This window comes from Rattus norvegicus, chromosome X (assembly GCF_036323735.1).
Source record: "Rattus norvegicus strain BN/NHsdMcwi chromosome X, GRCr8, whole genome shotgun sequence".
NCBI classification, from domain to species: Eukaryota; Metazoa; Chordata; class Mammalia; order Rodentia; family Muridae; genus Rattus; species Rattus norvegicus.
Genome location: NC_086039.1, coordinates 36,392,382 through 36,420,378, shown reverse-complemented (window position 1 = coordinate 36,420,378; position 27,997 = coordinate 36,392,382). Strand labels below are relative to the sequence as shown.

The window sequence follows — 27,997 nt, the reverse complement described above, 5'->3', positions numbered from 1 at the left end:
ACCTTCATTCTTGGGCATGCAGCAGGCAAGAGCCATGCTTGGATTCCCGCTCTGCTTCTTAAGGAAGGGCCTTTTCTTTTATGCACAGCTTCTCGGAATGCCAGAGAACTGAAAGCTGATCTGCTTAAGTCAGCACAGAGGGCAGGGGGGTTGGGAGGGTGAGAAGGGGCAACCTTCAGCAAGGAGGATAGCAGATTTTCACACAACCTCTGCACTGCCTCTGGGACACCCCCCTGGAGGGGGAGATGGTCTCACCCAATTGCTGGGCCAGCTGCTAATCCCTTTGGGGTTCACTTGAATGGCAAATCAGGACTGGGACAGCCTCAGACACACCCTGTCTCCAAAGGAGGGGCTTAGCAGTATTCCATTTCCAGTTCTGCACAGCTCAGAAGGCAGTGGTACTTCTTTACAGCCTTGGAATTCCAAGTGCAGTTGGCTAAGGGATCCTTAGCATCCGCATCACCTGGGAGCTTGTTAGAAATGCAGAATCTCAGGCCTGACCCATTGAAGAACCTCTGCCAGGTGCCCTGTGGCTATGGAAACCATTAGCACACTGCTAGAGACAGGAAACTGAATAAATACTAAAAGCTAGAGAGCCACAGGAGCCTGGCCCCTACATCTGCTGCCCAATCACAAGAAGGGATTCTTTCCATCCCATCACTCCACAACTGCCCAAGACTCCTCCCATGTTTCCCATCAGGATGGCAATGGTTTGCTTGGCTGTGAAATTTTTGCTTGCTGTGAGGCCTGAGCAGCAGGTTTGCAAATATTTGCAAACCTATCCAAGTGACAGGGAGAGTGACAGGGGTAGATACAATTAGAGTTTGCTCTTTGCAGGTTGCAAATGAATGATTTTCTGATCCCCTCCCACTCTTCACACACACACACACACACACACACACACACACACACACACACACACACACACTCTACCACCACCACCTGTATCAACATGCTCAACAACTGAATACAGATAACAGTAATAGGACAAGACTCGGAAGTCACTTCATAATCCAGGGACTTTCACTGCCTTTCCCTATATGTTGTCATCTCCTACCTGGAGCCCAGCAAGTAAATCTATGAAGTAAGATGAAATAGATGGGAGAGAAAGAAAAAGGAAGAAGCAGTTCCAACTGTCTGAAGAACAACTGGTTAGGCGAATGGATTGCTGTCTTCTCAGAGAGTCATCAGAGCTTTGCATGGCCATAACTACCTCCATGGTAGGCTTCTGGAAGAATCTGAACTGTGTCGATGTTTGGGAAGTTCCAAAAATAGCCCAAATCAGACCTGGGATGGTGAATACCTGCAGTCTGGGCACCATGAAAGCTGAGGCAGGGATTTCTGTGAGTTTGAGGACAATTTGGACTACACATTAAATTTCTGGCCAGCCAGCCCTACACAGTAAGACTGTCTCAAAACAACAATCTTCCCCAGGGAAAAGCACATCAATTAGTTGTCCAATACTAAACAGTCAGCCCCGAAAACATGCATACAAGTAGGATTATACAAATTGAGCAGGTTATAGTTAGAAATACATGTGTACATACACACAGGCATGTGACAACAATTAATTTGTTAATTAACAAAAAAGCAGTCATAAATTTGAAAGAGATCAATGAGGAATATATGGGAGGGTTTGGAGGGAGGAAGGAAGGGGGAAGTGATAGAATTACATTATAATCCTTTTTAAAAAGAAAAAAATATTTAAAACAGCAACAAGTTCAAATCAAAAGCAAGTTTAGCCTAAACCTTGTATTAAGTATCCCAGACTACATTTTCAGCCTTCTCAGTGACACCAGTGGATGGAAAAGCTGTTACCTAAAATACTTCTAATTGCACTGTGTCCTACCCATTAGCAGTCTGGCCACCGCATGAAGGAAGAAAGGCAAAGGCTGAAGAAAAGCAAGAGGAAAAGTCAGTGAGAGACGAAGCAGACAGAGTAACCTTGTGGTTTCTTGCAAGCAATCAGGGTGCGCTTTTGCAACAAAAGGTGAACAAAAGAGGTATTTCGAACTCTTTTGCAGTGCTAAACCCTTGCCTTGAACAACACTCCCTCAGAAACGGATGCCCACAGATGAAAGAAGATGCCACTATTGTTTTATTTTCTCTGGGAAGTTTTAATAGATTTTAAAAGGTTAATTTCTCTCTGAGCCCTGTTTTGTCCCTTCCAGTGACCCCAAGCTGAAGAGGAAAAATATTTGCAGTCGGTGTTTTAAAAACCACAGTGAATTAGCTTTTGTTGTTCATTGCAAAGACATTACTTAGCTGCCCAGAATCAAACCAGATGTCAAGGGGAAAGAGTTCCCTGTGTCCTGTCAACTTGCCTTTTACCTTAACAGAAGGACCAAGAGAGAAGCTCGAATGAGATGACAGAGTATGTGTGTGTGTGTGTGTGTGTGTGTGTGTGTGTGTGTGTGTGTGTGTGTGTGTGTGTTTGTGGGGCGGGGGTTGGGGGACTTGTCTAAAGGCATGCAAAGCTGATGCAAAGTTCTGATATAAGTACTGATTAGTTCTAGGTAGGGTACTATCTGTGATACCAGACTGGAACACTTGTTGAATCCAAGATGCATAATGCCTATGGATTCCTGGGCTTCGTTCTGTGTACACTAGGCCAGGAGCACTATTCCCAAGGTGATAAAGACCAAGGACAACACTATAGAAAGATGGAGAAGAGAATTAAGAGACAGAAGGAAAGTCAAAAAGAGTTCAGGTGGACTTGGAGGAACACTTCATTTATCAAGGAAGGTGAAATAGACAGCTCTGGTCTCCCCTGGATTCAAGAGTGTTGGTTGTAGGTACACTTTGCTAAGTACAATCCTCACAGCAGCTAAAAGAGGGGTGCACCTAAAGGAAATGGAGTTGGAGCATCAATGGTATTGGCTACCAACAGTAGCCTAGTTTATGATGGAACCAGCCTTAGTATTTTGTGGCTTCAGGATCTTAGTGTCTCCTCATTATTTGGTCCAAACTTCTTTCTTACAGAATGAATATAGAAGAGATTAAATGTGACATCAGGTGTTCTGGATGTGATATAGCCCTTTCAGTGACCAGGACCACAAGCTCGCATGTCAAACGGCCAACACATCTGCTGGGGTTATCATTTCCATGATAAGTTGTGCCAGTAGTTGGCTCAAAATCAATTTCCCAGAGCCCGTCTCAGGAGTTTCAGCCATAGCCACTCATGTGATCTGCAACCAGTGACGTGGGGATTGCAGCTGTCCAACAATCTGGGCTCTCTCTCATCTCCCTTGAGAAAATTAGATATAGGCCTCTGAACTTCCTATGCCTTATTTTTGATGACTCCAAAACAAGTCAAATCCTTTTTGGATTGTAGCCATAAGTGCATTTTGTATTCACTACTGACCTGTTTTAAGTTTTCTGGCATTTCAGGGAAAAGTTAGGTAAATGCCTTGTCTTCCTATACGACTAAGTCCCTGTTCTCTGAAGGCGAACTTGCTATCCAGATCAATGTGATTTATTCAGAGTTCCTGCTATTTGTCAGTAGATTGCTGCCCAACTTGCTTACTGCCCATGCATACATGAACATGTGTACAAAATTCAAGACCCAGTCAGCCACAGGCTCGAGCTGCCTTGCTGCACAGCTGCTCCAGTCTCCCACCAGGCCTGAGGCTAGGATCCACTAAAGCAGTAATACCACATGGTGAAGAGATAGAAAGTGGGTTGGGCATGTGGTTCAGTGGTAGAGTATCTAGCATGTGCAAGGCCCTGGGTTCAGTCTCCAAGAATAGAAAAACATGAGATGTGATAAAGCACGTCATAGTTCCCAAGTCTGCCAGTTGGTTGCCATCAGATTAGCTAAGTAGTGTTTAGGCAGGATTCTATGTCCCTATAGAGAGAGAACCCACACCACATTCAGGACACTCAGTTTCTGCTCTCACTGAGGAGGTAGATACTGCCGTTTTGGTTTCTTATGTCAGAACAGAGGACCAGACAGAAAGCTAAGAAGGGAGCAAGGACTGTGAAGTACTGAAAAAAAGTCAATAAGCTTTGCTTTTGTGCTTCATTCAAGCCCAGAAGGGAGCTCTGTACTTTCAACCAAAGCCTAGAGCTAGAGCTAGAAATATATGTACACACACACGCACACACACACGTATAAATCAAGGTGCAACTTGACTATCTTTCCAAGAGCAGTTCTATAACAAGACCCTTATTTTCATCACAAGAAATCTATCCCCTCTGCCTCTCATCCCAGATTTCACCATTTGTTTTGTTTTGAGGCATTTAGTTATCTTTTTTCCCCTCTTTCTTCACTAAGAGATAGCTGCAGATGAGCCTGCAGAAGAGAAGCCAAAATTCTTACTTTCTCCACTAAATTTAAAACCACCACGCAATATCAGTTCCCTTGTGGTAATAATATAATAATGAAAGTATTTAGGAAATATTTATTCAACACCTATTACATATGAGACATTGATTTAAGTACTTTGTATTTTCCATATCAAGCAACTCTCACACAAAAAAAAAAAACTATGCATTAGATACAAGTATTATCTCCATTTTGCAGGTTAAAAGACAGTGACAAAATAATTTGCTAAAGACATTGAAGGCATTGCTGGCAGAATCTGCTGTAATCCTGGCTGCTATGCTGGTTATCCTGATGACAGATATTAGGGAACAAATTTTCCTGTTTGAAAGGTGCATATTTTTTATCACTCACCACTTATATCTCAACCCAAGGCCAACCCAAAACAAGCAAGACAAAACCAAAGTTCTGTTGCTTGCTTTGCTGAGTATTTCAGGAAGAACATTTATGTGCACAGTGTGTGTTTGTGTGTGTGTGTGTGTGTGTGTGTGTGTGTGTGTGTGTGCGTGTGTGCGCGCGCGCACGCGCGCGCATGCATGCTCATGTGTGCATCTGCACATATGTGCATGCACTATGCATGTGCATATATGATGTTAAGGTTTGAAAAGTTGGTCCCCAGCTGGTACCATTTTGGGGGGAGGTCATGAGATGGAAAATACCTGTAGAAAGTGGGTAGGCTGTTGGTGGACTTCAAGCATTATCAGCTTTGGTTCTTGCCTGAGCTCTCACTTTTTCCTGGTTGGCACCATGTAACAAGTCACACTGACAGCTCCTGCCACCACAGATGGAGCTCCAGCTGTGATACCTTTCCCATCTGATGGATGGGAAAGCAGTGAGCCAAAAGAAATTCCTCCTTTAAGTTGCTTCTGCCTTAAGTTGTTTTCTGACACAGCAACAAGAAAAGTAACAAATTGACACGTGTAACTTCACATATTATACAATATATTCCCATGACCCTGAGTAAGACGATCCTATTATAAGTGAATTTGAAAATACAACCTTTGTCCCCACTACCTTACCTTGATCTCCACTGATGTTCACATAAACTCTTCAATAAAGACTGGGGATTTTTTTGGCTCTTAGCTGCCTCGATATTGGAGTGATTTACATGCCAAGGCTTCAGTTTGTTAGGAACAATTACAGAGTTGCCAGGTCATGCAGGATGACAAAGATAAACACATACAAATTAAGACGTTTAGAGAGGAGTGGATGTCTTTTGAGGGAGCTTTTACCTCCTTATTTTAGAGCTTTCTGCTCTTCAGGCCATAACTCCTCCTTCCTCTCTCTGGGCTCTGGTCTCACCAATACAGAAATCCCATTCTACCACACATTAACCTTTTCAACATGCTAACGTAAAGGTCACATGATAATGGTATAAGAATTTCCAAGGGTGTTCACATTTTAATGTAATTGTCCTGATGCTAGAAGAATAAAACCAAGGATGGTAGAAATAGAGGCATCAGTTCACCAATGGAAAAGGATTTCAGCATAAAGAAACTAGGCTTTTCTATGGTTCTAGAACCAGATAACACCTGGATTTCATAAGGATCTTAGGAAAAGCAAAACAATGCTTTACCCAGAAAGAGAAAGAACAATTTACTCGTCTTTAGAGCAAATCCATTGTGGACAGAGAGGTAACATTAGGCATTATCCAAAATAATCCATCATTCTACTGCTCTGTCTAACTTTGGTTCATTGTTGGATGGCACTGATACTATGAGCATGAGTATGAGTGCTGACGAGAAAGCTTCACTTCTTCACCCCCAAATGCATTTGCTGTGTACCATTGCTATAAGTCTTAGATGTAATTTCTGACTCTAAAAGGTGAATGTATTATATACATGCTTAGATAGGTAGATAGATAGATAGATAGATAGATAGATAGATAGATAGATAGATAGATAGATATGTCTGTGTGTGTGCGTGTGTGTGTCAAATTTGAAGGAGAGCAGGGAGGGGTATATGAGATGGTTTTAAGAGAGGTAAGGAATAGAGAAATTTTGTGGTTACATTATGTCAAAAATGAAAGGAAAAAATGAAAGAAAAATCTTACAGCTTTAAAAAATGAGTTGAATATATTAATAGAAAGACATCTGGGCTGTCTAGGGTTTTCATTGCTGTGAGGAACATCATGAACAAGGCAACTTTTATAAAGTAATATGGTGGCTTGAATAGGCCTCATGCAAGTGGTACTGTTAGAAGGTATGGAGGAAGTGTGTCACTGTGGGGTGGGCTTTGAAGCTCTGCCCAGTGTGAGCCTGCTCCTGGGTTTCTTTGGATGAAGATATAGAGCTCTTGCAACAAAGACTTTCATCTTTCCACGAAGATAACCCATTAAGCCAAACTTAAAGCATTCCACTGCTTTCTAAATGCAAAGTTCCAAAATCCACAATTTTCCAAACAAAAACCTGACCAGGCCTATCACAGCAATATTTCCAATCCCTAGTATCAACTCCTGTCTTAGGGTTTCCATTGCTATGAAGAGACACCATGACCAAGGCAACCATGATAAAGGACAATATTTAATTGGGGTGACTTACAGGTTCTGAGGTGCAATCCAGTATCCTAATGGAGAGAAGCATGGCAGTGTCCAGGCAAACATGGCTGTACAGGAGCTGAGAGTTCTAGGTCTTCATCCGAAGGAAGCCAGGAGCAGACTAACTCTTCCACACTGGGTAGAGCTTCAAAGCCCAACACCACAGTGACACACTTCCTCCAACAAGGTCACACCTCCTAACAGTAGCACTCCCTATCAGCCAAACATGTTCAAACTACCACAGGGGCTTAGTCATCATATAGTCATGGGCCCTCTGAAATGTTATAACACAGGGTAGACACAGAAAAATTAAGATATCTGCTTTAATAAAAGCCCCGATAAAAATTTAGTCTTGGCGCGTCATTTAGCAAGAAATTATTTTAAGCCACAATAGCACTAGTGTTCACAGAGCTCCTGGTGGATGCAAATTAAGTTTACTTACTTTGGCTTTTTCAGATATAGAAATTGCAGAACTTTCCCATTTCTTCTAGATTTTTTTGAAATTACACCACACATTCATGTGCAGTATCCTGACAGAAATCCAACACTAAGAGAATGGATGGAAGCGAGTGATAAGACCAGATGAAAACTTCAACAGTCAATTTGGAGAAGGCAGAATATTGGAAGGAGATAAAACATTTTCCCCATTTGCCCACCCAATGACAAATGATTGGTCAGCTACAAAACAAGCAGCAAGAGGATCAAATAAATGAATGCAGAATTTCAGTCCATTTATGCAGAATATAAGAAAGAGATTCCCCCAAAGAATAAAACAGGGAAGCATTTTTATTTGGCTCTGTTTGAAATGATTGATTGGCGATGATGCAATTCACAAATAAAATGGAATCTTTAATGCTGTACAGACTTTCTCTGGCTTTCTCTTTAAAACTTGTTAAATTACTTTTGCTGCCTGTGAGTTACAAGATGCTAAACTCAGTACCGTGTTTTTGCCCTGAGTATTTTTAGCCTGGAATTTCATATTTCATTCCCCTTTGCCTTTTCCTTTGGGGGAACACACCATTAAATGGAAGCAGAGCAATAAAAGACAAAAAAAAAAAAAAAAACCCTGTCTTATCTTTCTGTCAGTGGTGTGGATAAAGTTCATCTATAAGAAGGGGAGGGGGAGGAATTAGGGGGATGTTTGCCCATAAACCGGGAAAGGGAATAACACTCGAAATGTAAATAAGAAATACTCAAGTTAAAAAAATAAAATAAAATAAAATAAAAAATAAAAAAAAAAAGAATTTAGTAAACTACCCGAGGTCATAACAGCCTACTCAGTGTCACTCCACCGAAGTTCTTTCCATTTCCATCCAGTCAGGGACACCCATTCTAGGGCTGGCTGGGGACAGCAGTACATTTCACAGATATATCAGAAAACCATGTGAAATTATGTTAGGTACGTGAAAATAGCAATTAAGAAAGTCTAAGCTGAAAGTCAACCTACTAATGTTAAGTGTGACTTCAGAGTGATTCCATCTTCCCACAAACTATTGAACATCCTAACTTGCCTATGAAGCCATGAAGAAATTGACCGTGCATGGTACTGGTGTCCTAGGACAATAAGAAAAAATAACGACTCTTCCCAACCAGGCTTCTAAGAACTAAAGGTCCTGCTCTGGAAGTGTGAAGGTTTCTGTTCTACAGAGGTTTGGTAGCAGCTGCTATTGATGCCTCTTCCCAAAGCTCCTCACTTTTCCTGCACGTCTAAGTGTCACTGGAGGGGCTGCTGTATGCACATTGACCATTTCCCATCTCAGACACGAAGTCTTTCTCTTCTGCCTATTCATGCTAAAAGACAACTCACTAGTCTAAAATTAGAAACACCCAAATGTTAATTAACAGTAGAACAGATATATAAATCCTGGCATTTTCACACCATGCTATAAGCCACTGCTGCACCCAGCAACATCTGGGATGAATCTCCCAGATACAACATTGAGTAAAAGAGGCCAGACACAAAACGAGTACATGTTTTATGATTCTATTTTCTTATAAACCTAACATGTGGTGTTAAAAATAAAAATAGCAGCTTCCTTTGGTGAGGAAGAGGAGCCTTTGAAGGATTCCGTGGTGGCAGTAATATTTTAGGCCTTGACTTCTCAGGTTAGTGCTAAGATGTATTCTTTTGGTTATCCATTGAGCTGTATGATTTGGACTGTTTTTTTGTACGTATGTTAAGAAATCACTCAGCATAAAACATAATTATTGTTTGTATTGATCAGGCTGTGTTAGGAACAGAAGAGGCTAGAACAGAATTTTCAGACATGGCTGCATCCCTGTGAGAAATGAATAATAGCAAAAGGCTTTATTTGGGGGTGGCACTTTGGTGAAGGTTGTCTTGCTTAAATGGCACAATGACTTTCTCAGTGCAGGAGATGGAAGCCAGGGTCTTGTGCATGCTACATGCTAGCCAAGTGCTCTTCAGCTGAGCTCTTCAAGTGGCTCTTCAAGCCAACCCCACAATGACTTATTTTTAAATGGACCTTCGGTGCTTTCATTTACTTAAAATGCACACAGTTTCCAGGTCCCCACCATTTCTTCCTATACTATGCCCGCACTGAACTGCATTTAATCTACCTGCCTGGCTTTGAAGGCACTTGTGTGTTAAGACCTGCAACTCAAGTATCCTTTCAGAGGTGACATGAAGAGCTACTGTGCCAGGATACCAGCACACAACAGTGTCAGTGAGGGCCAAGCATGCAAGTGGAGAGGAGCAAAGGATAGCATGGAGAGCCAGGATAAGCTAGGTTGTGTTTTGTGCTCCTATGCTGCCCTCTGGGAGACTGCCTTAGCCCAATTCGTATTTCTATTCCAGAATGCTTGAGATTGTATAATAATTTATAAGAAAAGAATGGCTCACAGGTCTGGGCGAGAGGAAATATAAATGAATGGCATTGCATCTGTTTGATTTCTGATGAGAAGCTTGCACTACTTCAGTTTATAATAAGCAACAAGCAGATGAGCCAACATATTTGAAAGAGAAGAGAGGGGCCAAACTCTTGTAATAACTAACTCATTCCCATGCAAAAAGCATTCATTTATCCATGAGGGATCTTGCTCCTGGGTTAAACACCTTCCTTCCTGTCCTACCCTTTCAATGCTGTATATTAGGGTATTAAAATAATAACATATACACTTTCTGGAGAAGTCCTCAAAGCATACCAAAAAGACATGAGATAGACTGAGAGGCAAGCATTTGAGATGAGCATATCAGTGTCTAAGAAACATGAATATGATATTGGAAGAGTTTTCCAGTCAGGAAGTCACTATTTGACTTCCCTACCAATTCCAACACTCTACTCTTCTATTAACTAACTGGAATTCAAGTCTGAATGCAGTTGCTTACTTCCTGCCATCTCTGAGGAAATTGTGAATACCAGTCAGAAGATTCAGTGTCCTAGCCCTGACCCTAATCAGAAATATGCTTTACCTTCTATCTTAACCACAGTTCTACTTCCTCCCCAAATGAACAAAAACCGGTGCACATGAAAGAAGAAAAACAAAAACAAAACAAAACAAAACAAAGAAAGCTTGGGCTTCATTTTCAAGCAAGACTCCACCACAGGGAAAAATTTGAAATATAAGCAGGCCATGTGAAAAGGTGAAGAGGAGAGCATGGATATTGGTGACTGAGTGGTTGTTTCTCCTCCATGTTAATTTTCCCTTCCTTGTTTGGAGGGCCAACAACAATGCTTGTCAGGGAGCATAAATGAGGCCACTGAGAAACTCCCACTTTGTTCTGGCAGTAGGACTCAAGCAGAGCCATCCAACATGCATATTGCCTCTGATGGTACTACTTGACCTCTCAAACCACCCATGGGTGCAGTGTCCACAATGCCTGGCCAGCTGGTTTTCAGCATTCATCATTGGCTTCCTCTGGGCCCTGTTTACTATATAGTGTAACCACAATCCAGCTCTGGTTATGATTGTGCAACTAACAGCCTGGATATTATCATTTCATTTCTTCCCTGGGAAATGACGGAAGCTGTCTTGGAACAATGACTTGTGTACATACCCAGCCTTGCGTGAAAGAGCATCTTTTCAAAGTGGCAGAACCTAAGTTTGTTCAGAGGTCTAGAACCTGCCTCTTCTGGAGGAAGGGACACTGCTTGAGAACCACTGTCTCCATAATTGACAGGCCCATTTCGTCTCTTAAGGCACTCAGTAATCCCTCACCAGCCAGGCCTTCCAGGCACATGTTAGCATTTAGAGAACTGATTGGGAGATGTTTAATAGGAGATTGGGACCTGGCTGTCAATGCTTTGATAGCAAATGTTGTTTCTAGTTGTATGTCCCAGGAATAAATCTCACTAATCCTCAAGAAATAAAATTTGAGAAGCAAGAAGCTTCTAGAATAGTATATCTGCAGACTACACTATGAATTCAGGTATGTTCTTTCACATGGTTAAGGTTGGTAACCAAGGTAAAGCAGGGGATTTAAATGTGTTTTTTTCATTGAAGGTGAACAGTTGCATCCCACCCACCATACATAGAGCTTTATAGAAAAAAATCATTAAATTAAAAGGAATATAAATATACACATATATAATTTACATATATGAATAGCTTAATAGAGCCTACTAGCCATTCAAGAAGGGTCACTTATTTTACCCTGAAGGCTAAGAAAACTCAGAATCAGAAAATACCAAAACCCAAAGACCTCTTCAGTCAAGCCTCTAGTTTTATGGATGAACCCTCTTCTACTCGGGGATCCATATGGGGCTTAAAATAAGCCAATTGCTCAACAGAGCAAAACACACAATAGGCCATGTCTTTACTCTTCTTAAACTCTTCCTCATAGCTCTCCACTACTCCAGACTTAAATCTAGACTCTAGAAACAGAGCCAAACAAGGTTTTCCATGGGCCACCACCCTCTGTTTCATACCACTATCTCTCTGAGGCCTCCCAATGACTACCCTCAATATTCCCTGTCCCTACCATGTAAGGCATCTTCTCATTCTTTGGTACACCGCCCTCTCTCATCTCTACACTAGATAAATCCTTAGCTGTTGTTTTGACCAGGATTCAGGATCCAATTTTCAAATGGCTGGTGATTTCCTATCATTTCACCTTCAGTTTATATGTTATAGGAATACCCTTCTCTAGAGACTATTATAACTGTCAGATCTTCCCAGACCAGACAATTTCCATCACATTAATTCTCCATTTTTTCCTGGAGCTTTATTCCCATTAGCTATCTCTTTGCTTATGTATTTGTCATCATTTGTTGTAACATTCTCAAGAACAGGAACGTTTTATGGCTTATGCCCTTCCATGGCCCAGGATGGTGGAACAAGATTCTACCATAGAGGAGGCTTAAGAAACATTGAACAAGTGAATATGCAATTCAAAATGAAGCATCAAGAACTATACTGGGCCATAACAAAGGCAATTGGCTTTAACTTCTACTCATATTGTTGCACTCAAATGTCTTCATGAAATGATTAGGGTCACTAACTAGTTGAGCTCTAACTTTTAAAGACTCACAGCAGCTAGTAAATCAAAACCTGAAAATGGATCCTTCCTTTGTTTTAAATTGTGGTTTGTATTTTAGCTGTTGTCAAACTAAAGTCAAGGAACCTCCCTGAGTTTCTGACTTTTAGCATGAATTTAAAATCCAGCCTGCCTCATTTAAGCAGCCTAAGGATTTGTTTCTGAATGATTCTAAGTCTACTGTTCACTATTTTTTAAAAAAAATATTTATTCTATTTTATGTGTATGAGTATTTTGTTTGCTATGTATGCTTATTATGTGCATGACTAGTGCCCAAGGTGGTCGGAAGAAGGTATTAACTCTTTTGTAACTGGAATTGTTGATGTTTGCAAGCCACCATGTGGGTGCTGGAAACTGAATTCAGGTTCTCTGCAAGAGCAGGAAGTGCTCTTAACCACTGAGTCTTCTTTATGGACCCTGTTGTTCATTCTTGATTATCAAAATACAATTGTCATCCAGGTCATTCATACTCACTCAACACCACGTACATGTGTATATGTGTATATGTCTGACACGTCAAACACTGAATAGAATGCTGGGGATAAAAGGAGTCAAATTAAAATAATTCTTGTTATCTAAAATATATATTCTATAAGAGAATCCAGTCTGGACCAAGAGCTAAAAATTACCTGCCGATAAGGTAGGAAGTCAGTTTAGGCACATGAGCAATGACAAGAATCTAGAATGGGAAGCAAATGATCCAGACATGGATATAGGGTAAGAAATGCTGCTCAGAGAAGAAAAACACAATGAATCTATAGCCTGAAATCCTCAATAACTCATATGTATATTCGCATATTCTCCTCCTTCCTCCCGGGAAGCCACTTACTGAAATGATCAGTTTTTACTACACAGAAGTGTTCTTGGTTGCATCTGCCCCAGATTAAAGGCTGACTCAAACCAGAAAATCACATAACCATGTGGCTTAATTGGACATGGTGATCAAAGAACCACATGGCTCATTGGTTACACATTTCCACGACCTACTGGTCAACACCAATAATGTGCTCTGTGTACCCCCCTGAAACTTGTAGTATGTGTATGGGAATATGTACTGAATCTCACCATATCTAAAAGAATATTAGTTAGGGTAGGCTAACTGGCATTACAGACAACTCTCAAATCTCATTGGCTTCAGAAAACAGAGATCAATTTCTTGCTTTGTCACACTCAAGGGCAGTTCAATTGAGGTGTTCTACCACACTGGCTGATCTAGGAAACCAGTATTCTTTTCATCTAGTAGTCCTGCTATTCCTCACAATTAACTGCATTCAGATATGAAGGAAATGAAAAGAGGATAGAGGGGAAGGTTTTAATGTCAAAGTTGAAAGTGGAGTCTACTGCTCACTTGGGTTATAATTCAGTCCACAATTCTCCTAACTGCAAAGGGTGCTGGGAAATGTAGTCAGTGAAATCAGAAAGAAAAGAAAACAAATCTAGGTGACTATTTACTGTATTCCTATCCCGCAAATGCATGAAATAGTGTAATAAAGTCCAGAGCATGCCAGTTTAGTGAAAATAGATTGGTGGTAATAAAAACAACCAACCACCAGACCACCTAACCTGACTGCAATGAAAACATAAGCTAAGTCTTAAATAACTGTGGATTTTCAATTGGTGAATTAATCTGTTTACTTAATCAAAACACTTCCTCAAATACAGAGGCGAATGCCAGCAGCAAACCACTGAACTGAGAATAGGTCCCCTATTGAAGGAATCAGAGAAAGAACTGGAAGAGCTTGAAGGGGCTCGAGACCCCAAAAGTACAACAATGCCAAGCAACCAGAGCTTCCAGGGACTAAGCCACTACCTAAAGACTATACATGGACTGACCCTGGACTCTGACCCCATAGGTAGCAATGAATATCCTAGTAAGAGCACCAGTGGAAGGGGAAGCCCTGGGTCCTGCTAAGACTGAACCCCCAGTGAACTAGACTATGGGGGGAGGGCGGCAATGGGGGGAGGGTTGGGAGGGGAACACCCATAAGGAAGGGGAGGGGGGAGGGGGATGTTTGCCCGGAAACCGGGAAAGGGAATAACACTCGAAATGTATATAAGAAATACTCAAGTTAATAAAAAAAAATAGCCAGAAAAAAAAACAAAAAAAAAAAAACACTTCCTCATTTAGGTGACAATCAGAAGCTGTTAATAATTAATAAAAACAAATTTTCCATCAAATGCATCAGACATAACTCTGAAAAATGTTCAAGTACACAAAATCAGTAGAACAAACTAATGGTTGGCCATAGTCTGAAAAGCCTTTATGACTCTGTATCTAATCACTTACTCAAAGAATATTTACTAAATGGTGTCAAGAAAAATTAAGCAGGAACATTATATATCTGCATTGTAAGATGGACACATAGAAATTTAGCCATAATTTTTTGTCCACTGGGGGGATTCCTGCACAAATAAACATTTAAATATGCATGGCCCTCCAAAGATGTTTATTTATACTTAAAGGAATAAAAGTTTGTAGAGGACCATGCAGTTTTCTGATGAAAGTTGCCCTATAAAGTTGCACAGAGTATTATTTGATTTGTCTGAATAAAATAATGGAGCAAGGTGAAATACTGGAAACTCTGGGAAGAAGCCAAGAAATAATGATGTGGATTTGGCTGTAACTGTGCCCAAGAATGTTTCATAATGGTGGTACTGTGCTCACTTCAAAAGTAATAATGATTAAATATCCTGAGTCCTTATATATCATCAACCTCTAAACAAAGCCAAAAAACAGTGAGTTCCAAGGGCCAGAAATATGTCAGCACCACACTGTCACAGATCACAAATCCAGACCACCCTCAGGATGGTTATTTGGATATGTAATGAAATAATTGACAAAAGCCATTCTGAGGGCTCCGACCCAAATGTGTCAGCAGATCTGAATGTCTAAAGTTCATGTAGCTTGGTAGCACAGAGGCCTGCACACATTTTTCACATTAGGGAACAGATGGAAGCTGTAATTCCCGCCATAGCTGAGGGATGCCTTGCACCCAACTGCAGCAGATAATCAGCTCATTTGAGGAGGAAATTTGCCATTTTCATCCAAGAGCTCAGAGGACTGCGGCTGAAGCACTCATCCAACTGCGGACAGCATGCTTCCCAGAGGGATAGGAGAGAGACTGCACCTGTTTGAAAACCCTTAAGGCTCTAGAGCCATTTCAGTTTCTCTTTAGGTCTCCATCCTCAAATCCCAGCTAGCCCTGGGGCCAAGCATCCCCCTCTCAGCATTCTGGGGAAATACATTATTATCCACCCAAGTTTCCTATTCTAAATCAGCAATAGTGAATGATTTCTTGGTCTTGCATGAGACACACAGGCTACATTCTGGCCTAGGTGACATACTTCATTTCATTGGTTCCAGAATATATTTTGTCTAAACCCTTTAAGCTTTAAATTGGTCTGAGGGGTAATATAGGTTGGGAAAAAGGAGAAAAGGAAATATGTGTGTATACATTGATATATATTTATATTTTTATATGTTATATATAATTCTTTTGGATTCAGAAATGATGCTCTTTTTGCTGTGAAAGATGTTTTCTATGTATTTGGTCACTTGAAAGTGCTAAAACGTCAAACAAGTTCTAATCTGATCAAAGCCGTGAGCATCTGAACCCCAGGCACCGTGGTGCTGCAGATGCTAAAACCTACAGTTGACTTATATGTGAGATATGACTTTAGATCTCTTGGTTCTAGAAGGAAAGTGCAGATCAATGTGGGTTTGTAGGAGCAGCTGCAAGGTAGACAGGGACCCCAACCCAACAAGGATTTTGAAGTGCTTTGTCAATAGAATTCTGTATATTTGGGGTACACCCAGGAAGCCAATAGCAGGCCATAACTTCATAAAGTTTGTGGCAAGGCTGGAAATAAAGAGAGAGCCATTCAGCTTATGAAATTAACAAACTGCTACCAACAACCCAGTGCTAGGATCTCTGAGGAGGTAGCATCATCCAGTCAACCAAGGACAGTGACAGACGGAATAGTGAGCACAACTTGATTTGCCATTTAAAGGGCCTTAGCCAAATGAATCTGTCCTTACAGCAGCAAGTGCTCAGCCGTCTCTACCTCCAGCCTAGGGATACTATATATTATTGCTAAGAGGCCCAGGATGCTTGTTAGGTGCCACAGAGTAAGGCAGAAACAAATTCAACCATCCCTTAGCTCAAAGGGACTTACAGTCCAGTGGTTCCAAGCACATCACTAACGTACAAATGGAAATAAATGCTTAAATGGGGCCCCCAATAAAATATTATAGGAACACAGGATGAAGAGTGAAGAACACTGCCTGTTGAGATTAGGAGGGACTCCCACCATGAGATAGATGGATAGATAGATAGATAGATAGATAGATAGATAGATAGATAGATAGATAGATATAGATATAGATCAATGGGATGTCCACAGGGGGACAGTCAACAAATGGGTAGGGATCAGTGGGCAGACAGAGTATGCAGAGAGTGAAAAGCTGGTAAGGACCAGGCATGCCAAGTAAATTAGTCAGAATCAGTGTGATTATAGAAATCAGAGTAAGAGATTTGGGAAGGCCGTGGCAACATTTTAAGCAGGACATGATGAGAGTCGATCATGGGACATAGAGAAAATGGAGAAGAAAAGAACAAACAATAAAGCAAAACAAAAGATATAGTGGACAAATAGGCCATTAGAGCAGTATGGAAAGAGGGTCAAAAGGTACTCATGTCACTATTATGTGTTGGGGGGTGTACAAAAAGAAAAACATTCAATATGATGTGAAGTTGGGAAAAAAACAACACTGGCAACTGTTTGGAGCAAAGCCTGGATTAACACAAGATACTTGAAGACCCACAGACCCATAGATCCACTGTGTGCCTACCTGTTGGTAACCCTGGCTGTTGCCAAAAAACCTTTATTACCCAAGGAAGGTGGGAAATTGCCAAGAATGTGAGTGCAGGGGATGGGTGTGGGTGGATCTTCATTTGCGAATTCCTGAGTGAATTCAAACGTGAGGTAGCATAGTTACAGGTATTACATAAAATATTGGAAACAGAACAAGCAGGTGTTAAGTAAGTATGGATGCTCTAATCTTAACAGTACACCAATAGCTAGCTAAAAATCAAAGCTGTATGCATGGAAAGTAACCTACTGCAATGAAAGGATTATGTAATATTTTTTCTTCCCAAGGTCAAGATTATGGGAGGGTTTGCTTGTACAAGTGGAACGTACATCAACATCCCATTCCCACCCCCCATCATCATAGCAACACAAGCTCAAGTTTCAAAAGCAAGCTCTCTGCCTAGCCCTAGCCCTCAGGCTGAAGTTCTGTGGTCTCAGATTGGTTTAGCTTCAAGGGAAGGCAAGGTCTCCCTTCTGCTCTCTGAACAAACTCCAGCATTTATGGCTAAGTCTTGTGGTCCCTTGTCTGCTGACCATGTGGGGAGCTTCAAAGTCTTTCCAATGTGATTATTTGTTCTGTCAACAGCTCCATGCCTCTGGAGAGAAGATCACTGCTTATGGCTATCACTCATCCCTCCCTCTCTTCACCCCCCACTCCAGCATCACTTCTCAACAATGCAGACCTTCTTTTGGAGGACTCTCAGCACTTCAATGCTGCCTCCCCAACCCAATCAGTACTAAGTGATACCAGGTGTCTCTTTTAATCCTGCAAAAACAGACCAAACACTACGCTCTTGTTCCCACCTCCAAAAGAAAGCACAGAGTAGGCTAAACAGAAGCATCACCAGCTAAGTAACCATAAACCCATTCATTCATTCATTCAATTTCATAGGAAGTTCATAGATCTGTAGCTTCTTTATATTTTATCCCTCACTTGTAGTTGTCTTTAGGAGAACTGTCAAAATGGTCTGGCTAGTGATTATCCAAAGTGTAAGTTCCCTCATATTTAACTGTCCTCATCCACATATGTCCCAGTGACATAAATAAATAATAATTAAATGACAGCCTTAAGTGAAATGGAATGGAAGAGATGTAGTGAGGAAGAGAACAGCATTTATAAAAACAGAAGTGAGATGCATGTTCTAAACACCGACCTGGGTTGAAGTCAGATGTGAAGAGTCAAAACCTTTAAACTGTGCTGCTTTCATTGTGGGTAAAGTCAGAAGAGAGTTCTTGTTCAAAAATGTTATGACAGTGAGAGGAAGGAAAAGGATTAAAGGAAATGAAGCCAGTCCTTTACACACACACACACACACACACACACACACACACACACACACAACTAAATAAACTGGGGGGTTTATTTAGTTTGTGCTTTTAGTACAAATGATCATTTGGATCTTGACCCCTAAACTCAGGAGCTACTAGATGGAGAGACAGTCATCACTTTGTCTTTAACAGCCTTATTATTTGTTCAATATCATTACAACATCATTACTATCAGATGTGATGAAGAGTGATGAAAATAGTGCTGGCTAAGAGAAAGCAATCAATCTACAGAGCATAGGTCTATTGCACACAAGCATATAAGGGGATTAAGTTTACTTTAAGAAGATAGGGTAAGCATTTGATGATGCTATATGTAAAGATAACCCAGGAAGCGGTATAAGCCATGAGAGAGGCAACTTAAGAAAAGGACACTTGCAGCTGTGGTAGTCAGAGTGGGACCTGGAAAGCTGAGTAGAATTTGCACAACTAGAAAGATGAAAGTAGGAAGAACAACACAATCAACCAACCAGATTCCACCAAAGCTACCAGGGACTAAACCACCAACCAATTTGTACACATGGAGGGACCCATGACTCCAGTCACATACGTAGCAGAGGATGATATTATCTGGCATCAATAGGAGGAAAAGCCCTTGGTCCTCTGAAGGCTCATTTCCTCAGTGTAGGGGGAATGCCAAGGTGGTGAGGTGGGAGTGAGTGGATGGAAGGGGGAGAAAAAAATGATGAAAGTACAGAAAACATGCAAATGATGGCCCAGAAACTTGAAGATTCAAGGCATTTCCAGAGTGTAGTGAAGTATGGAACAGTATTTGGGAGAAAAAGTAACATATTTCTATTTTTCCATCTGTGAAATGGGCATGATAATTGCTTTCTTCAAAGAATCAGTATGAGGACTAAGTGTGATGAAGCGTAAAAACGCTTTGCATGCTGTCTGGCATGAAAGAAAATACTCATTAAATTTGATGCTCAATACCACAGTAGCAACTAAAAGGAACTAGGAAAGGAACAGAGCTATTGCTAAGGGAGACCCCTCGAGATAAGAAGCAAAAGACAAAGAGAAAGGACACCTATGAGATTAGGAGTCTAAAAACTGGGGGTAGGATGGGGAAAACACGGGGTATGGTTGATGGAATCATGAGAAGGACACAGGGAGGAAGAGATGCATTAATTTCAAATGTGTGCTGCTCAAAGTCTAGAGGGCAATGCTTCCCTAACTGCAAAAAGATGGACGCTTATTTTTCTACAATAATAAAATGCATAAGAAGCAATGGGGGAATGCACAAAATGAATTTTCATGACTGAACTTAGCCTGGTTAAAACCCCTACTACTTACACCAGTTCGAGGGTTTTTAAATTAATATTATTATGGAAACTACATTGTTTGAAAATGTTCATAATACAATGTTGGGGGAAAGGAAAACTTTATTAGTGACTCTCACTGACCAACTATATATGCATCTATACTTAACCAAAGTTGAATGCTAGCTCACTTCAGATGGATGTTTACAGAAACAAACAGCAAATGAGACTTGCATCCTTTGCTTCCCTGGCAGTTCCCTTACAACCTGCATCTATTGTCTGTGATAATGCACAAATCTCCTAAGACTCCACCCACTCCTGCTTGATGACAGTCGATTGAAGCCTAGACGTTCAGCCCCAATGATACGCAGTTTATTTTTAATTATATCATATAGATTCTTAAATCTCCTAAGCGTCATTGTGACTATTGCATATATGCATATTTTGTTCATCTCTCCCGCTACTGTCTTTCTCTTTTCTGGTTCTACTTTGAATACACTATTCCTTTTCTCTTTAGGTTCCACATGTGATACTTAACTTTATGAGTCTGCCGTATTTTTTTTTTCGTGTCAAGCCAGGAGAGGAAGAGAGGGAGAGAGAGAGAGAGAGAGAGAGAGAGAGAGAGAGAGAGAGAGAGAGAGAGAGGAAGAGCGGAAGGAAGAGTGAGAGTGAGGAGGAAGAGTGAGAGAGAGAGAGAGAGAGAGAGAGAGAGAGAGAGAGAGAATGAATGGGGAGCGGAGGGAAGAGTGAGAGTGAGAGGAGAGTCTGCCGTATTTTGATTAACATGTAATATTTCCAGTTCATTATTTTTCCAGAAAATGACAGAATTTTGCTTGTCTTGGTAATTGAATGAAATGCCACTGTGTATATATGTCTACACCATATTATCTTTCTCTGCGAATGGATACCTGGGCTAACTCTAAATCTTATCAGAGATGAATAGCACAACAATCTACAGACATTCGGGTATTTTTCATAGTATTTTGTCTTAGAATTCTTCTAGAATAAAGACAAGTATAGCTGTATCACATGATAGCTCCAGTCTTAGATTTTTTTTAAAGAACTTCCACACTGATTTCCATACCAAACGGTTAAACAGGTTGCCCATTTGTCAACGGGACTGCTTTTTCTCTGTGAAATGTTTTCAGTCCTTTATACATTCTAGATATTCATCCTCTGTTGGAAGAGTAGCTAGCAAAGGTTTTCTTTCATACTGTGGGTTGGAAGATAGTTTTTCCAGTCAGATGGAGGCAAGACGTGCTCTCTGCTGGTAGAAACAAGAGTTAATAGACACTCTCTAAGTACCTGGGTATGGCTAATTTGGCTTCCGTTTGTTGGCTTGAAATACTGAAGGCTAAAGATTTTTGCCCTATAGTCTTCCTTAAACTCCACATGGATGAGAATTTAAATGTAAATAACATGTCTAGAACAACTTTATTATGAAAAAGCCAGGGCTGGGAAAACAGTTCAGCAGGTAAAAAGAGCATAAAAAGGACTTGAGTTGAAGCTGATAACTCCGGGTTGTCTGTCCTCTGACTACCATGCTAGCACCCTGTCACCCATTACACACACACAATAGTCAGTGCTAGAGGGCCAGACAAGTATTTCCTACTTGTTTGCTTGATTGCTCGTTTAAGATGGAGGCGGTTCGGTACCATGTAGTCTAGGCTGGCTTGGAACTTGAACACTTCCTGCCTTGGTTCTCCCAATGCTAGGGTCCAGGAAGGTGCCACTATGCCCAGGCCAAGCAAGGTTGTATTTAAAAAAATAACATTGGAAAATGTTTCTCTCCCTTTGATAAGTCCTCTCGACGTTGTTTATATTTTCAAAGCCTGCAGCTGTGTTAGCGAATTCGTCCACTGACCTAGACCTGAATTGTTGGCATAGCCTTGGGACAAAATACGGGGAAAGGTGCCCTCAAAACTAGACAGAAATGGAAGGATAGACTCAATTGCAAGGAAGTAGATAGGATTTTTCTCCTCGACTATAATTTCATTCACTGCCTCACCCCCCAGATAAATGGAAGTCTGGAATTAGCTCTTAAATCTGACAATGTGCCTAATGACAGGATATGGATCAAGATCAAATAACCAACCAAAACAAGGGGTCTGTTTCACCTCAGCCAGTCCACAGTTTGCTTTTATCTGCCTATTTGTTTCATGATAACTTTCAAAGGAGTTGGTTGATTCTGATCAAATGTGGGGCATGGCTAAAAGGTTTCAGGATACATCTTAAGCTTAATTTGTGGTCCTGCCAGCCATCCTGAAACAAAACAGTAGCCAGTAAAACTTTTTGAAATGGGCATATTTGCTGTAATCTCTACCAAACTTCACCCAAGTTCATACATGAGTAGTGGCCACAGATCTATGCGATTACATGGAGTTAAGTTTTCAGATCACAGACCCAAATTCACAGTATGCAATTGCTTCTCACAGCCCTCAGAGAGGTGGGTATTATCTCTACCTGGACAAGGGGGAGGAAAAGCTTTAATAACGGGGGACAAAGTTACATCATTTTAGCCATATATTGTGAAGAATTCATGAGAGAACCAGTTCGATAGTTGTAGAGTCCAATGCGACAGAAAGAAGCAAAATTTGCAGAGCTAAATCTCTGGTTGAAACAGTATTTTCAAGAAGAAATCTGGTTAGATATAGATACAGATGCCAGAAAAGAAATAGTCTGTATGATATACTGGAATGCAGTCTTAATGAGGGCAGTACCAACGCATTGCTTTGGGACACTCTCTCAGTCTCCCTTCTAACCATCAAAGGCCAACTCCAATGCATAAGTAGTCTGCCTCCAAAACACACTGAAACTAGTGCGGGGTGTGGGGTAGCTAGTATGAGGTAACCTACTGGTAAAGAGCACACTTATCATGGACAACTCCCTGAGCTCTATTCCTTACACTGAAAACAAACCAACCAACCAACCAACCAACTAAATAAATAAATAAATAAATAAATAAATATTCTTTAAACCTATTTAACCAGGCCCATGCACTCCACTCCAACCTTTAAAATCATCTCTTCTCTGTCTTCCAAATCCAATTAACCAAGTGCTGTAGACTTTGTCTTGGTGACTCAATTCCATATGTTTCATTCTTCCCAGCCATTCTGTTACTTCCATAGGTCAATGGACTCCTAAACTCTCGTGCAAAGTTCCATTTTCCTGACAGTTCCACTGACACTAGTCCATTTCTCCCTCCTGGTCACAATACCACATGCCTGCAATAGTCATCTTTCTTCAAATCAAGCACTATTGTCTCTGAAACAAATATATATGGACTTGCAGTCCTTTACGGAATTAACTACATTTCTACCGTGGAATTTGAAGCACTTCAGGATAGGGCAGTGATAGAGATTCCCCCACTTCAGTTCCTGTCCTCACAATGACTGTTATCACTCAAATTCTATTTTCCAAAGCATGGTACTTGTTCCCTCTGCTTCATATCCTGGTAAGCTCCTACTTCAAGACCATTAAGACCCAGGTCAAGTGTCACTTCTCCCTTCAAACCTCCCTGGCATCCCAGTGTCCAAGTACTGTCTTCCTCTTTTGGATTTTCATGGCTTTAAAAAAAATCACTTAATTCCACTTTAATCTTGCCTCGAGTTTTATCAGGAGGTGGTTATTTATTTGCATACCTGTCTCCTTCGTTGTCTTTCTTAACTTGTTATTAAATAAATCACTGACGGGTGACCACATTTCTTCTCACTGAAATGACTTTATACCTTGGAACTTTGGTACAGTCATAATATTCAAAAGTGATATTCAAATTATTTGACAGTCATGTGGTGGCATGGGCATTGACCATCAAATGGATACATGACTGCACTTATAAGTTCCAACTAAAATTCAACTCTGGCCTTAGCCCAGCAGTCAAGGTTTCAGTGAAGGGTGGTGTTCCACATCTGGTTCAGTCTAAAGACTGTTCAGGTTTCAAGTTGATATCGGGTCAGGCAGGGTCTGAGGCTTTGTTGGTTGTTTGTTAAATCCTTCAGGATCAAGAAATTGCCCTGAGTATAGATAGTAGGTAGGTGGGTTTTTCTTTTTAAAGTCACTATCGTAATTATTTTTAGAAAGACTGAAGCCAAGGTGAACAGTAGATAATTGTGAGGTTGTTTTGTAGCAATAAGGGCTTCAAAACACACACACACACACACACACACACACACACACACACACACTTAAAAGAATGAACTCTAGGCCATTATCTCTGCAGTCATATAGCCACACAAAGCAGGCTTTCATTTATGGCTCCCTCCCTCTGGGAAGTCAGACCTGAGAGTAAAGGATATCTTAATGTTCTCTTTCAAGGTTGCTGAACATCAGAAACATAGATTGGTAGGATGCTACAATATCCCCCTTTCATTCACGAACCCTCACATCCTGCCTATTCTCTTACCTCCTACTTGCCTTTTTAGAAATGATCTTTAAGTAGCTCCTGTTTTACTTAGCTACCTGAAAATGTGTTTTTGCAAGTAGGCAGCAATGAGAAGAAATTCAACTCTGACAAGGAGGACTAGATACAGCTCAGGCTTGCAGATTTGAAGTTTTACTCCAATGATGTCAAGCTGTACCTCTGTTCACCCACTCAAGGTTTTTTTCTGATGAAATTGAGCAATATAGTTAATAACATCTGGGTTAGGTTCCGTCCCTGAAACGGAACAAAACATTGCTTTTATTATGAGACCCAGAAGGCTAAGATACTCTACCAGCGACAACACTCCAATTCTGAAATGGGACAGTATGGGTGCAAATACATCGTCTCTGTTACTTGCAAAGCAATGTAGCCTTGGGTAAGTCATGACTTGCTGTAGCTTTCAGTCACTCGTACTTTGGATGAAGATAGTATATAATAGTTTCTACCGTGTATAGTTAGTTATTTACATCTTTACACACATAGAGTACTTAGTGCAGTTTTCAGTGAATACAATGGACTCCCCAAGTGGCAGATCTTGAACCTCTCCCACCTTGCCCATATTGGCCTGTGAAGGGAGTTGCAATATAATTATTACTAACAAGCGCACAAATAGCAACAGAAGTTAACATGCTTAATAAAATACAACACTGGAAACATGCTCCAGTCATCTGAAACATGCTAGGAGAATCAGCTATATGAGAAATTAAAGAAGAGTCAGAGCCACCCCACAAATAGATGTAAAACTTTTGAAAAACTCTTTGAGTGGGAATGCTTCTCAGCCCTTCCGGCTGCCTACTCCTGTTCAATGATAAATCAACAAGGCCATTTCTAATGAAAAACCTTAAAATGACAGGGAAACATGTTCCTGCAAACTGTCCTTATAAGGATTAGACCAGCGTGAACTAGAAAGCAGGATCTGAAGATCACACCCCATGTCAACTCCAGTGAGTACAGAGAACATGGCCTTTCTCTTGTGACTCTTGTCCACTGAGAATCCCTGGATTCAGCAAAATTTTGCAACCTACAGGCCACCATAGGCCACCATTTGCGTGAATCTACTTGGCAGAAAAGGAGCCAGAAACCATCCTGATCAGCAGGGCAACTCTAGGTGAGTGTCCTATGAGAGGGTCTTTCTAGGAGACTACATTCATCCATGGGTTCATCTCTGTATCCCCAGGTAGCAGCTCAGAAGGGAACAAAAAATGATGTAGAGAAGGTATGAGGTGTATCTTGGTTTGCAATCCCCAGATCCCACAGGATGGTATATTTTGTAAACAACTGTAGTTTCCTGGGGTCATGTGAGTGTTCCACAGTCAGGGAAGCCCAAAGCTATGGCTCCCTGCCAGGTATTTAGATTCATTTACAATCCAGCAGCACCAGAAGCAATTTAACAATTGGGTCATTTTTACTATAAGCAATATTTCCTGGTAACACAGCTGACATTCCACCTTCACCACGTTACCAGGGCAACAGAGCTGGTATGTTAACACAAGGACAGATTTCCACAGAGAAGGGAAAAAGGCTGTGTTAACCCTTTGCCCACAGTGATAAACTCTTCCATTTATGGGAGCTTGTTGGTTCCCGCTAATAGGAATGGATTGGAATGCAGAGAAACTGGACCTCAATCAAGACCTGAGGGCAGAGAGCAGCCATAGAAACTCTTAGGCAGAATGTGGTTTCCCTGATAACGGATACTTAGGCTTGACTAGAGGACTGGCTATTCCTGTGAGCTAAAGACCACAAGGAATGGGTTTTTAGGGCTTCCATACTTAATGACCTCAGGGAGTTGACCTATGATGTGGAAGCATCATGATTCCACCACCAAGGAAAACATTCTGTGCTCCAAAGGAGTATGTAAGTTAACTACAGGACTCACTGACCTCCAATGAAGGCTCATAGGACTTGTTTTGTTTTGTTTTACCTAGTTTCTGGCTTAGCATTTGCATAGAAAACTGCATTTCCTTAGCTTTTCTCCAGCACCCTCATCATTTCTGTTCCAATAAGATACATATGTCTGATGGTGCAAGCATGTGTGATTCCTGGCAAGCAAGCTGTTTTCTTTCTCACTTATGAAAGCCTATCAAACTGGGAGTCAAAGTGAAGCTAGCTGCAGTTTTAAATGTGCTCTTATTTATATTGGAAGTCAAACATTCCCAAGTGTCTGCCATTAATAACACAGTACTTGAGGCATAGCTTCCAGGTGACACACCACTGTATCAAATCATGTGCCCGAATATGATGGCCTTTTGTAGCACTGTAAGAGCATAGTTTATCCCATGTGCTGGGAGGAAAGCCCACATCAGGACATAGCCAGATGTGTCTTCACTGCTTTTCACATCAAACAGAAAAGTTACCAGGCACCTCATATCCTAAGCTGCCTGTTCTGGTGTATCTTTTTTTTCCTGGGTCACAGGGTACAACAGACACTTCGTCACTAATTTTATTACTTATTTACTACTAGGAGCCTGAAATCATCAGGGAAATGTATCTTACATTATTAAAAACATCATGTGTCAAAGGATAATTAGGATCAACTGGTACTGGATAACTCGTGCTTAGAGAAGGCATTTATTTGTTCATTCATTCATTCACTCACTCAGCAATCAAGTATCAAATACTAATGCTACACACTGATTACAGTGACCTTAAAGAGTTATGTAGGAGTTGCTGGACTTGAAACCTTGATTATTCAGGTACATAATCACCCTCTTCATCAGCTCTTTTCTTCCTTCCTCTCACTGATCCTCCCCAGAAGTTCTTTCTTTCTTGAGGCATGACTTGACCATCAAGTAAAGAATTATCGCGATGTTGTATAGAACCAGCATCTTTCAAAATGTGTTCTATTGTCCAGCCTCTTACACTGTGGATCTCAAACCCATACAAGGTAAGCAAACAAAAGAGGCTGTGAAGGTTTTGGAAAATATGAAAGGTTTCTGAGCACACACTGCCAACAATTAGTACATCAAAGTGTAATGGATCTGAAGGGGTCCTGGTGGCACCCGCCTTCGCTGCATCACGAACAGTTGCAGCATGGCCACAGTTCTATATATACAACAATGTGCACTTTGGACTGCACATGCCAGGATAGCACACAATGCCAAAGGACACTACCTAAAACACCTTGGCTGAGATTTGAGACTTCTCTGTATTACTAACTGCTGTGTTTACTATACAAAGATTTTTACTCTTATAGAAATGTAGTTGTTTAATTACAGACGACCTTCAGCATTTTTCTACTGTCATTTATGGAAGTATTGCATTGCTCTATCTCACAACGTATTCAGTTTGGATACTTGATTCAAAATTCTTCTAAGTTACGGACTTGAATGTCATTTGCAAACAAAAACCATTTGGTGAATTTCAGTTTGGCTTTAGGACAGAATTTCTAACAATTTCTGAAATGGTCCCAAACATACTTCTGCCATTTTGTACTATGTATTTTTGCAAAGCTGCATTCTCAGCATTGATGATTGATTATAAAATCAAAATATTAAGTCAATTCTAAAAGATGTTGATAACACTCTATCAACCACTCAGCCAAGATTTAATTCTTTATGTTAAATAGGCAAGCCTATCCATTAAATAACCCATGCCTACAGATATTTTTATTGATATATTATTTATACTGTATAAACATATCTATGAACTACTGACTATTTTAACCCTACTATTAAGAATAAGAGCAATTAGGCTCAGCTGCCCAAGCATGACAATATGAATTTTTTTATTAACTTGAGTATTTCTTATATACATTTCGATT

At 40.8% G+C, this 27,997-nt stretch overlaps 1 protein-coding gene across 3 annotated transcripts in view; it reads right to left on the bottom strand.

Annotated features, from left to right (window-relative positions):
- Nhs (NHS actin remodeling regulator) overlaps positions 1 to 27,997 on the bottom strand; it is a 339,645-nt gene that overhangs the window by 104,333 nt on the left and 207,315 nt on the right. Inside the window, exon 1 of one of the 3 annotated variants that reach the window (XM_008773173.4) lies at positions 3 to 27,991. The exons of the other annotated variants lie outside the window; for them this stretch is intronic. Coding sequence (XP_008771395.1) covers positions 3 to 36 — 34 coding nt within the window. The 5' untranslated portion in view covers positions 37 to 27,991. Of the gene's footprint in view, positions 1 to 2; positions 27,992 to 27,997 lie in introns of those variants that run through there. 3 annotated transcript variants of the gene reach the window in all.